Raw genomic sequence first — 13,935 nt, 5'->3', positions numbered from 1 at the left:
ATTTATCTAGAATCTGACAACTTCCCACCACCTTTGGAACTATTAGGGTCTTTAAGTCATCACAGTTTCTCATCTGCATAGTTTTTATTGTGTTTATCTCATCTCCTTTCTTTACACTTGTTCATTTATCACCTTTCTTTATAGAGAAGCCAGGTCTGTTAAAACAGGATAACAGGGCTGGGGATTTAGCTCAGTGGTTCCACCACCTGTCTCCAAGCGCAAGGACCCAAGTTTGATCCCCAGTACCAAAAAAAACCAAACAGGATAACAGCCTCCATGGAGTAAACTCAAAAGTCTTTGTGGTAACCTATTAAAATTTATAAAATTTAGCCCTATATTGTCAGTTTCTCCCTACTTCTTACCACTTTTGCTCATTTTACTTTAGCCACACTGGATGTATGAATTCTTTCAGTTTTTGTGTTTCTAACAACTTTATTCCATCTTCATATTTTAAAGATATTTTTACCAGATGTAAAATTCTAGGTTGACACTGTATGTGTGTGAGTGTCTCTGTCTGGTGTGTCCTTACACTCATTGATTGCCTAAGATGTTCTAGGCATTAGGGTTATAACAACAACAAAATAAGTGAGAATCCTTACCCTTGTAGAGCTTGCCTTAGAGGGAGGAGTCACACAGTTAACAAGTAAATACAGAAAATGTTAAGTGGTGGTAAAGCAGAGTAAACTTTAAAGTACTTATTTAATGTTGGTATAAGAGGTAACTATTTGGTTTATGTCCTTACAAGACTTTTCAGTCTGATTGGAGAGCTAAAACATACATAGTAGGGCTTTTATTATATTATTTGAATAAATAGAATCTTTCAATATTGACATTCTTTCCATTTGTACTAGTTTTAATACTATAAATCAATCCTACCAGTTGTGACTTTTTTATTGTACTTCAATTTGCCTTTATCCAGGACTTCAGAAATTACCAGTATACCTTGCCAGTAGTTCAAGGTTTGGTGGTTGATATGGAAGTTCGGAAGACAAGCATCAAAATTCCCAGCAACAGATACAATGAGGTAAAATTTAGCATGAAGGCAGATATTTCATAGTTGATAAACATGAATGAAGGTGACAATATATGATTACTTTAAATTTTATTTTTAATTGACAGTGAAGTTAGTTCATAATACTGTATAGCTTAGTTATGGGGAACTTCATTACAGAAAGGCAGTACATTAAATTCATGACTTGTTTAGTCATGAATTGTTAAACTTGTTTAGTCAAACTTGTGTTGTTTGACTTTTGATGCTGTGATAATCAGTGATACATTTGCATTTTGATTAAAAAGTAAAATGTTAGACACTATCTATCTGTAATGTTAGTAGGTTTTTCCCTCTTACTATAAATATATATATGACTCAATGTTTAACATAACTTGCAAATTACCTTTCAGTAAGGTTCCAAAAGCAAGTCACTCCATTTGAATTAAGCTATAGTGGGCTAGGGATTGGCTCAGTGCTAGATAGAGCACTTGCCTAGAATACATGAGGCCCTAGGTTTGACCCCCCAGACTGGGGGGGAAATGAATTAAGGCATATTTTATAATTGAAATGAATTTGTACATACTATACACCCATTAACAGAATTATATAGTCTTCTTTGTATATTAAGTTTTTCTTGTATTTACAAATATGTGTTTTAAAATCAGTTCTAAAATGTCTAATGGTAATCATTAGGGGTTTAGTTTGTTTGTTTGTTTTGGTGTCATGGGGATTAAATCCAGAGATTTACACATGTTAAGAAAATGTTTTACCATTCAGCTACACCCCCAGCCCAACCAGTGGTATTTTATTTTTTTATTTTTAATTTTTTTTGCCAGTACTGGGAATTGAACTCAGGACCTTGCACTTGCGAAGCAGGCACAGTGCCACTGAGCTAGATCCCTGGCCCCTAATCAATGGTATTTTAAAGAACTTCTAAGACTTAGTTTGATGTGCTGGTTAAAATAACTTCCTAGTCACTTTTTGTACTATTTCATAAATGTTATATAGTACATGGTAATTTTCTCCCTCCATTTCTTTCCCTTTTTTCTTCATTCAGCCAGGGCTCATGGGCTCATGGGTTCAGGGTTCAACATTATTATGAGAAGAACCTATGTAAAGAAAGCCTTTACCCATGACTTTCTATGTGATACATTTTTAATTTTTGTTCTTTTTACAACATTTGAAAATAGTAGTTAGAATGTGTGCTCAACTTTTCAACTTTTTTCTGGGATACAATTACCAGTCTTAACCAGCCTTACCTTGGAATATGCAAGAATAATAGAGTCAAATCTTTCAAGTGTACTATTTGTATATAATTTGTGCCCTAAAAAATGTTAAAAGAGACTATTCTTTGAAAACTTGTTATTTTTCAAATTTAAAGTTTCATTATCTATTTTGCAGATATTTATTAAATATATTTTGCGATATGAAATACAAAGATGAGTAGGAACAGTATGTCAACCCTCTGGGCGCTTACTTTCCTGGGGTAGAGCAACAGAATGCTATCCCCTAGTGAATAAGACACATTTCTATCCCTGGCATTTGCAACATGGCATAATGTGTTTAAAAATTGTATCTACTCATACAAGTGTATCTGTAAATGCTGTGAGGTCCCCAGAGTGTTTTTTAGTCCCGATTGAACACCTTCATAACAATAGTTGCCATTCACATCTGTTTCATCCGAACTCTTCTGTTTCAATTTTGGTGTGCAGATTCAGAAACCTTTGTTCAGAAAGAATATATTTCTTTTCATTTATTGGACTTCATGTGCTGTGAAGTTTACTGATTAATTTTATTTTTCTTACCTGAGTTAGCATATTGATTTCCCTTCTAATTCAATTTTTATTTCATCTTAACGTAAGTTTATCGGTCACAGTCTTGGCAGTTGAATTGTGTTGTGTGTTAAGAATTATATTTTACTTTGTAATTGTAAAAGCAATTTTCTTACATACAGTCTCTGACTTACTGTGGTTCAGTTTAAAAAATTTCAACTTTCTGGTGGTGCAAAAATGATATGCATTTGGTAGAAACTGTACTTGAAATGGTGTGCAGTATGTACTCTCAGTGGTGGGCAGTGGCAATCCGCTGAAGCTCTCAGTTAACCGCGTGATCAGGAGGGTAGATGACCCCTCTCTGGAGTGTTCTGTGTTGCTGGCATTTCTGGATGCACATAATTCAGTAAATGAGATATTCAACACTTTAATATAAAAAAGGCTTTGTGTTAGATGATTATGACAAACTCTGGGCTAATAAAAATGTTTTGAGCACATTTAAGTGGGCTTGGCTAACAATTGATATTCAGTAGGTGAGGAGTATTACCAGTAAATCTTTTTTTTTTTTAGTATGAGGATTGAACCCAGGGCCTTCATACTGACCTAAACCACCAACCCTCTTTTAAATTTTTATTTTGAGACAGGGTCTTGCTAAGTCACTAAGTTGCTCAGACTGGACTCAAACTTGTGATCTTCCTGCTCCAGCCTCCCAGAGTGCTAGGATTACAGGCATGCAACACCATACCTGGCTGAACTACATCTTTGATTTTTGGTATTTTCAACTCAGTGGTTAATGTGATATAACCCACTCATAAGTTGAGGAGCATCTGTTCATTATTTCACTTAATCTCCACAATGTTCTACTTTTCCTCTCATTAATTTTCTTCACTTATACTCATAGTCTTTCTTATTCTTGCCTTGCTTTTGCTTCATGGCTTTTGCATAGTCTCGACGCAGACTGCTCTCTTCACCTGCCTAACCTCCAGTCATTTTTTTTTAGGTCCCAGCTAATGGACATTTTCTCTGGTAGAACTCCTAACTCTATTATATGCATTTCTAGAATTCTACACATACTATTTGTAATACTCTCTCCATTTGTAATTCCTTCCTCAGTGTCTGTTTCCTCCACTAGACTATTGGTTCCATGAGCAACTATGTCTGTCTTATTTACCATTGATATCATTAAAAGACTCCTGAGTACAGAGTAGATATACAGGATGTATCTGTTGAATGAAGACATGAAATAGAATCTGAAGACAAGCACTGAAATTTTTTATAAGAAATATTCTCTGAAGATTCAGAGAAAGAAGAGCTCTGAAGAATGGAAAAATCAAAATTGTTCCTTAATTTATTGATCTTGAATCTTTCCCAGCCAGAGCAGCACACTGCACGTACAAATTTATTAATCTTCATAAAATATTTACAGCAAATGAATGACAGATTTTATGGATAATGAATGATATTTAGTTACTAAGAAAAGACAGTGGAAAATAAGTGAAAGAGGGATAGATACTAGCCTAAACAAAGGTGAGGAGGACCAAGAATGAACATGCTTTTTAGGGAAATGGAAGACAACAAGATGTCTAGTGAAGAAGTTAAAGCAGACTGATGGGTTAGTGGGAGATAAAGTTGTACAAAGAGACTTCTGGCTTTTCATAGACCTTCAAAAATCATGCAAAGGAATCTACACTTTGATATTTTGTAAAGAGGTTTTATAATTTCTTAAGCAGCAAAGTGACTAGTGAAGGCAGTTTTAGAACACTTGAGTTTATGGTTGCTAAATGGAAAATGTGAGTGGAGGGAGTAGAAAGAAAAGACTTAAGGCTTAGAAAACTAGTAGATAGTACTTCTAAAAGAATGGAGGTTTTAATAAATGAAATAACATTACATATAAAATCCCTAAGCTTCTTTGGGAAGGCCATTAGGTAGCGCTACTCATTTTCTTATATTGAGATTATTTTCATCATTGTATTAATAGTGAATTCTAAGCATGATTCTGAGCATATAAGTATCTTAACACTAAATGAAACATATATGGTAAGTTTCAGTTTGCACACGAAGAAATTAAGACCCAGAGAACTTATGCTAATATAGCTAGGAAGTGGTAGAGCTAGAATCAAACCAGGCCGTTGATTCTCTTAGCCACTATAATGTAGACATTAGTCTAACACTTACCAATCTGTTTATAGGGCTGATGAGTTAATTATAGCACTTTCTTTTTTAGTGTATTGGGGCTATTAAAATTTTCCAAGCTCATTTTTGAAAAGCATCTTCAATATGGTTCTGTTAATTAGGTTCAGAACATAGCCAGGTTACTGGCCTAGACAGTACGTCTACTTAAATTTGGAAAGTCAGCTGGGTGTGGTGGTCCATACTTGTAATGTCAGCACTCTGAGAGGCTGAGCCAAGAGGATCACAAGTTCAAGCCCAGCCTGGGAGGCTTAGCAAGACCCTGTTTCAAAATAAAAAATTGAAAAAGGGGTGGAGGTGTAGCTCAGTGTGAAGGTGCTAGGTTCAATCACTGGTACTATAAGTTAACGAATGAATTTTTTTAAAAATTGAAAGTTCATGGAACAGTAAAAGTAGAATTACCTAGTTTGTGGCATTTTCTAGCTCAGTGAAGGTGCTGGGTTCAATCACTAGTAGAATGAATGAATGAATGATTTTTTTGATTGAAGGTCCATGGAATAATAAAATTAGAATTACCTGTGTAGCATTTTCTAGCTCAGTTCAGTCACCTAGGTTCAATCACCAGTACTGTAAGTAAGTAAGCAAATAAATAATTTTTTTTTTTTTTAATTGAAGGTCCAGAGCCGGGGATTTAGCTTAGTGGTTCCACTACCTGCCTTGCAAGCACAAGGACCCAAGTTTGATCCCTGATACCAAAAAAAAAAAAAAAAAAAAAAAAAAATTGAAGGTCCACAGATTAGTAAAACTAGAATTACTGATGTGACATTTTATGATATAAGACTTATTTTTGTTTTTGTTGTTTTGGTGCTGGAATCAGATAGGAATCTGTATCTGCATAAAGGAATGAAAAGCAATAAAAATACTAAAATGTAGGTAAATATAAAATCTCTTTAAAGATAATTAACTATTTAAATATATATACTAAGTAATAATCTATTATGGGACTTACATGTAGATACAAAATGCAGGACAGTAGAACAAAGGTCAAAGCATAGAGGTGGGGCCATTGTTTTTCTTTCCATACTGAAGATGAAACCCAAGCCCTCTCATGCTAGGTGACCACACTACCACTGTGGTGCTTCCTAGGCCTTGAGGGTCTCTCTAAATTGCCCAGGTTGGCCTTGAACATTTCATCTCCTGCCTCAGGTTAGCTGGGATTACAGGTGTGTATTATCTCACTTGGCTGAGGAAGTAGGGCATTTAGACAGTAGTATGCACTTTTGAAACATTGATACCCTAATGAGAAGAGACAGTGCATTCTCTCCAGCTTTCTCCCTCCTTGTGCCAGGATACAGAAAGTAGCCATCACTCAGTAACTAGAAGGCTTCATGGAGCATCAACCATGCTGGCTACCTAAACTCATATTCCTCTCCAGAAATTATTTGCATCACTGAGTTTATCTATGGCATTCCTGTTATGGCACCCCAAACTAAGACACCTACTCACACAGAAGTTTATTTCCCTTTCATGAAACTGGCTTCATAAAAATCCACCACGCTGGGTTATGCCATCTGTAATTTGCTCTTCTTTTTTGCTCAGTTTTGTATGGATTTTTTTTTTTTCCTGCTACTTGGGAAGTTCAACAACTTCAAAAATGCATGATGTAAGAACTGATAGAACTATAAGGATAAATAGATAAATCTACAGTTGTATTTGGAGATTATAACAACTATCTCCATAATTGATAGACATAGAAAATCAACAAGGATATAGAAAACTTGAACAACATTGTCAACAAGTTTTTTGTTTTTTTTTTTGGTAACAGGGATCGAACTTGGGTCCTTGCGCTTGTGCAGCCGGTGGCGAAACCACTGAGCTAAATCCCTGACCCTATCAACAAGTTCTGACTTTTTCAGAATACTCGGCACAACAGCATTGTAGAATACACATTTTTTTAAAATTTAAAAACATTTACTACAGTAAAAGACACATTACCACTAATATCCTCCTCAAAATACTCCCCTTTGCACCAAACACACTTTTCCCAGTGTTCCTGCCACCCACCGAAGCAGTTCGGGAAACCCTCCTTCCTTCACAAGCATCTTTATGAGGTGTGATAAAACATACAGTGAACGCTGCTTCTGAGTGCCATCCAATCGCAAGGCAGGCTCATAAAACATCACAGGGTGTCCTCATCCATCTTTAATAGTGGTTTTATATATTTCACTTATTTTGTTTATTGGTTTTGCCTCCTCCTACACAGATAAGAATGTAAGCTCTATATGGGCAAGTATTTATTTGTTCATTACTGAATAAACCATTACTGAACAATGTAGTGCTTGGCATACATGTTCAGCAATCATTTTCTAAATGAATCAGTATTAATAAGTGTTTTATAAGTGAATGAGTAAAGGCTCATAGTTGGTCATATGTGAACTCATGGAACTGGAGGGTGAAGCCTAGACTGCAGATATTTGTGCATTTCAATTAACAAGAAGGATGTATCTGTACATTTTTCCTAAGTAATTCCAAGAAAGAACATTCCTCCCCTTTTTGTTTCATTGTTCAACTCATTTTTTGTGTACACATAATCACTCTTTTTTTTGTTTTGTTTTTTTCTGGTACTGGGAATCGAACTCAGGACCTTACCCTTGCGAGGCATGTGTGGCACCATTCAGCTAAATCCCTGGCCCTCACATAATCATAATAATCACATAATCACTCTTAATTTCCTGGTTTTCCAGTTGTTCTTTATTCATGTAACACATGGATATGAATCCTGTTCTGCTCTGAAATGTGAGCCCTTTCAGGCAGACAGTATGTCTCTCATTTTTCCTTTTATCCCTGGTGCTGTTCACTTTGATAGATTTTCCACACTCCTGCAATCGATCATTCTACCTAGAAACCTTGTTATTTACTTGATAAAAGTTCATAGAATTGAATCAGTTTCTTAGGTAGCCAAATGTGGTGGCACATGCCTATAATCCCAGCACTCTGGCAGGCTCAGGCAGGATGATGACAAGGTCAAGCCCATCCTGGGCAATTTAGTGAGATCCCATCTCAAAAAATAAATGAAAAGAGGGCTGGGGATTTAGCTCAGTGGTTCCACTGCCTGTCTCAAAAGCACAAGGTCCCAAGTTCAATCCCGGGTACCAAAAATAAACAAATAAATAAATGAAAAGAGGCTAGAGATACGGGTTACTGAGAAGGGCCTGGGATCAGTCCTGAGGGGTGGGGTGGGGAGAACAAATTCATTTTATTAGCTACCTAATCTGTATGACACTTCATCCCAAGGGGCATCATGGTGGATAAAAGATGCCGTGACCATACTTTTCTAATGAAAATATGTACTGCAGCACAGTGGTGGTCAGCTGTGCATCTCAGTAGCTGCACTGGGGATGGGGTACAAAAAGCAATCTTTGCATTCACCAACTTGGTATGATGAATGGCAAGGTGTATGCACGTATGTCAAAGTGTAAATGGGTACCCACATTATGTACCATGTTACTTTTTTGTGTATTTATAATTTGTTTTATTAAATGTTTTCTTTTGATTTTTCATGTAGAATTAGTCCAATTCAGTACAATATCACATGAAAATCTGCTTTTACAACTTTAGGAGGAGATTGAAAGTGAGTCATCAGGTGACTCAGCTTTCAATGATGACTTGGATCATGTGAACCAAAGAAGTTAGCAAGATATGATAGAGAAATACAGAATGAAAACCTTGATTCAGATAAGGAAAAAAATGTAAATAAATATTTGACTAGTCAAAATGCTACACGATGGTCATGTATACATGAATGATCCAACAATAGAACTAGGTTGGAAAATGTTATTAGGTTCTTACCAGAGGTAAAATCTATTGGACAGAATGCCAACACTGCAGTTCAGAATTGGAAATTGTAATGGATGATATGCTTCATTGATTTCATATACACTAATAATGAAATACAAATAAAACATTCTATCTGCATCAATAGTAACACTCAAAATATATTTATCATGACACCTCACTATCTGAACTAAAAGCCTTCATAGCAGGACTTTGTCATTCTAATTGTCAGAATCTAAAAGATTTACGGAGAAGTGACAGATGTGGTGTTATGATTTTTAGAACAATTTAGAGATTTGCTTTCATGCAAAATTGCCTGTTTTGATGACAAAAAAGACCCATTAAGAAAGAAAAATCTAGCAGTTTGGCTGCTATTTGCTCATTTTTTGAAAGCTTTGTTTCAAACTGTCAAGCAATTTATACACCATATGAATGCAGGGCAATTAATGAACAACTTGTATCATTTCGTGGTTGTTGAAGGCTTTGGCAGTATATGCCAAATAAACCTTCCAAATATGGTATAAAAATAGATGCCCTGGTACCTGTGAAGACATTTTGCATCTTGAACTTAGAAATTTATCCTGGTACTCAGCAACCAGGTGATATTTGTGTAGTAATAAACCCATATGACATTGTGAACAGACTTGTACCAATTTCAAAAAGTAACCCAAGTGTCAAATTCGACCGTTGGTTCACTAGTTACCCATAGTGTAACAACAACAACAAAAAACAACATACCAGTTAACCAGCACAAAAACTATTCCCAAGAAAAAAGCAGAGATTAAAAAAGAGGGGGGGGCTGGGGTTTTAGCTCAGTGGTTCCATTGCCTGCCTTGCAAGCACAAGGTCCCAAGTTTGATCCCTGGTACCAAAAAAAAAATGTTCCAAGTTCACTGTAGAGAAATGTGTAGTACAGTCTCTGGATTTTAGAAAGACAACGCTGGTCTCCTATGGGGAAAGAAAAGCCAAGTAGTATTTGTACTGTCAACATTATACCACAATGTTAAGATTGATAGTGAAACTGGGTGTGGTGATGTATACCTGTAATCTCATCACTCAAGAGACTGAGGCAAAAGAATCCTGTGAGTTCAAGGTCAGGCTGTGCTACATAGTGAGTTCCAGGATAGCCTTGACTACAGTACAGCAAAGAAAAACAAAGTAATAGTGATACTGTCAGTATTACACCATGATGATAAGATTGACAGGCCGAGCATGGTGGTGCCTGCTTGTAATTCCAGAACTTGGGAGGCTGAGGCAGGAAGGACCCTTGAGTCCAAGGTCAGGTTGTGCTACATAGTGAGTTCAAAGCTGGCCTGGACTTAACACCTTGTCTTAACAAACAAAAGATTGATAGTGAATCCTCAACGTAAATGAAGCCAGAAATTGTCACATTTTACAACAAAATGAAAGGCAGAGTAGATGTTGATAAGTTATGCAGGAACTATGTTGTCACTTGAAACACAAAGCATTGGGCCTGGGATTTAGCTCAGTGGCACCGGGCCTGCCTTTCAAGCACAAGGTCCTGAGTTCAATCCCTGGTACCAAAAATAAACCTAAATGGTTGTGTTTTACTCAATCTTAAACATGTCAGGCATAAATAGTTTCATAGTTTACAAAGAAAACAAGCACAAAATATCATGAAGAAATTTTCTTAGAGGATTGGGACTGGAATATAAGTGATCAATTACAACAGACAAAGAACAATATTTAGCTACCCAAAGAACTCTACAAAAGAATTCTGGTAGGTGAAACTTCACCTCATAAGAAAACAGGAAGACCAGCAAGATGTCAGGTACATCCTACCAAAGAAGACAGGACAACAAACACATGTGCTTATCACTGTGCTATCACTGTAAGTAATGCTTGTATACAGGACATGCTGTTCTCACATGTGAAAACTGCCTTAGGTGTGACAAATATTATTTTTTATTTTATTGGCACTTTTAAATATACATAATGATAACATTCATAATAGGGAATTTGTACTCGTACCTGATGTATCTTCTTCTTTTTTTCCCCATTCCCTCCCTTCAACCCTCTTCCCCCTCTTCATTTACAAAAGGTTTGTTTCCATGTTTTTCCTTCTACTCTCTTCTTGTTCCTTCCTTTATTCTCCCTCCCCCTCCCTTGTTCCCCCATCTCATTTTCTTCCCATTTCCCTATATTTATTATATATTTTGGTCCTTATTTACACTGTCAGTTTCTTGTACCAGAGAAACAATGCAGTATTTAAACACATGTGTCCAGTGGTCTCAAGGTGCATCCATTTACCTAGAAATGTCATAAGTTTATCCTTTTTATGGCAGAGTAGTATTCCATTGTATAAAAAAACCCCACATCCTCTTTATCCATTCATCAGCTGAACGGCATTTGGGCTGTTTCCAAGATTTAGATATTACAAGCTGTGCTGCTGTAATCATGGGTTTGCATATGTCACTGTGGTGTATGATGCTTTTGATTCTTTTTTTTTGGTACTGGGGATCGAACTTGGGTCCTTGTGCTTGTGAGGCAGGCAGTGGAACCACTGAGCTAAATCCCTGGCCCTTGATGCTTTTAATTCTTTTAGGAAGATACCAAAAAGGGGAATACCTGGATCAAATGGAATCTTTAGTTTTAGTTTTATGAGGAATCTCTACACTAATTTCCAGAGCAGTTGCACCAGTCTACAGTATCAGCAACAGTGAAGAAGTGTTCCTTTTTCTCAAGTTCTTTTTTTTTTTTTTTTTGGTACCGGGGATTGAACTTGGGTCCTTGCGCCTGCAAGGCAGGCAGGGGAACCACTGAGCTAACTCCCTGGCCCCTTGGGTTCCTTTTTCCCTACAGGCCTGCCAGCATTTGTTATTGGTTGATGTCTTGATGATAGCCATTCTTTCTGGAGTAAGATGGAAGCTCAGTGTTGTATTAATTTGCATCTCTTGAATGACCAGTGATGTTGAACATTTTCTCATATATATTTGCTGTTTGTACTTCTTCATCTGAGAAGTGTCTGCTCATTTCAGATGCCCATTTTTGGGTTGGATCTTTAAATTGGGAGGGGGTCTGATTTTTTTGAGTTCTTTATATATTCTAGACATTAGTCCTTTGTCTGAGAAACAGCTGCAAAATTTTTTTTCCCATACTATGGGTTGTTTCTTCACTCTGCTGATGGTTCCTTTTGCTGTGCAAAAATCTTTCTTTTTTTTGTACCAGTGATCGAACTCGGGACCTTGTGCTTGCAAGGCAGGCGGTGGAACCACTGAGCTAAATCCCCAGCCCTAAAATCTTTTCAGTAAGATGAGATCCCACTTGTTGATTCCTTGTGATATTTCTTTTTTCTTTTTTTTTCCCTTGTGATATTTCTTGTGCTATTGGGGTTTTGTTCATAAAGTCTTTGCCTACACCTATGTCTCCAAGAATTCTACCTATTCTGTCTTCCCGCAGATTTAATGTTTCTGTTTTAATATTTAGATCTTTGATCCATTTCAATTTTAGTTTACTGCATGGTTAAAGATACAGGTCTTGTATTAATGTTTGGCATGAGGAAAGCCAGTTTTCCCCATACCATTTATTAAAGGGCCTATCTTTCTTCCAGTGAAGATGTTTGGGCCCTTTGTCAATCATAAGGTGGCTGAGTGTGTTTGGAGTTGTTTCTGTATCTTCTAATCTGTCCCATTGATCCCTTGGTCTGTTTTTTTCTTTTTTGCCAGTACCATACTGTTTTTAATCACAGTAGTTTTGTAATATAATTTCAAGTCAGAGATTGTGATGCCCCTGCCTTGTCTTTTTTGCCCAGAATTTTGCTGTTCTAGATCTCTTCTGGTTCCAGATGAATTTTAGGATTGTTTTCTCCAATTCTTTGAGGTATGCTACTGGTATTTTGATCAGGATTGTGTTAAATCTGTATAAGACTTCTGGAAGTGTGGCCATTTTCACTATATTTGTTCTTCCTATCCAAGAACGAGGGATAGATATGGATAGAAAATGGTTATCCATTTTCTGATATCCTCTTTGATCTGCTTTTTCAGAGTACTGTAGTTTTCAATGTAAAGGTCTTTTATTTCCTTTGTTAGATTGATTCCTAGGTATTTCATTTTTCTTACTGCTAGTATGGAATGGTATTGTTTCCCTAATTTCTCTTTCAGCGAGTTTGTGTACAGAAATGCTATTCATTTTTGAGTGTTGACTTTGTATCCAGCTATGCTACTGAATTTGGTTATTAACTCTAGAAGTCTTTTGGTAGAAGTTTTGGCGTCTTATATGTAGAGTATCATGTCATCTGCAAATAATGTTAATTTAGCTTCTTCCTTTCCTGTCCTTATTCCTTTTCTTTTTTTCTCTTATCTAATTGTTCTGGCTAATGTTTCCAGAACTATATGGAATAGGTGTGGTGATAGTGGGCTCCTAGTCTTGTTCCTAATTTTTAGAGTGAAAGCTTTCAGTTTTTGTCCATTTAGTAAGATGTTGGATGTTGGTTTGTCATAGATAGACTGTTACCTAATTGACATAAAGACCGTCTATGGGCCGGGGATTTAGCTCAGTGGTTTCGTTGCCTGCTGTGCAAGCACAAGGACCAGAGTTCGATCCTCAGTACCAAAAAAAAGAAGAAAAAAGAAACCAACAAATAAAACATGTATTACAATTTTCTGTAGAGTTTTTAATCATTAATGGTAGTTGGACTTTGTCAAATACTTTTTCTGGATCTTTTGAGATGATCATGTGGTTTTTGTCCTTGCTTCTGGTATATTACATAATGTGGTATATTACATTTATTGATTTGCATATGTTGAACTATGCCTACATCCCTGGGATGAATCTTACTTGGTCATGGTGTCTGATCTTGATAATTTGCTGCATTCTGCTTACCATTATCATATTAAAGTTTTTTTGTGCCTATGTTCATTAGGGAAATTGGCCTGTTGTTCTCTTATTTGGTTGGATCCTTCTCTGGTTTTACTATCAGGGTAACACGTGCTTCCAGGAATTAATTTGGGAGTGTTACTTCCCTTTCATTTCACTAAAGAGTTAAGTAGCGGCATTAGATCTTCTCTAAATTTCTTCTGGAATTTAGCAGTGAATCTGTGAGGACCTGGGCTTTTCTTTATTGGTACATTTTCAATTACATCTTCAATTTCATTGATTGATGGGTTATTTAGAATTTTTATGTATTCTTGGTTTAGCTTTGGTAATTCATATGTATGTAGGAATCTGTCCATTTATTTTTTGTTTTTA

The 13,935-nt window shown here is 36.3% G+C and overlaps 1 protein-coding gene across 3 annotated transcripts in view; it reads left to right on the top strand.

Annotated features, from left to right (window-relative positions):
- Nucleotides 1–13,935, top strand: part of Zfyve9 (zinc finger FYVE-type containing 9) — a 172,902-nt gene that overhangs the window by 128,645 nt on the left and 30,322 nt on the right. For all 3 annotated transcript variants that reach the window (XM_004869244.4, XM_004869243.4, XM_087214722.1), the window contains one exon: nt 920–1,024. In XM_004869244.4, the coding sequence (XP_004869301.2) occupies nt 920–1,024 (105 nt within the window). The remainder of the gene's footprint in view (nt 1–919; nt 1,025–13,935) is intronic.

This window comes from Heterocephalus glaber, unplaced genomic scaffold (assembly GCF_053883595.1).
Source record: "Heterocephalus glaber isolate CG9 unplaced genomic scaffold, H.glaber_assembly_v1.0 deba00001451, whole genome shotgun sequence".
Classification (NCBI taxonomy): domain Eukaryota; kingdom Metazoa; phylum Chordata; class Mammalia; order Rodentia; family Bathyergidae; genus Heterocephalus; species Heterocephalus glaber.
The sequence above is the reverse complement of the archived record's forward strand: the minus strand, read 5'-3'. Positions and strand labels throughout refer to the sequence as shown.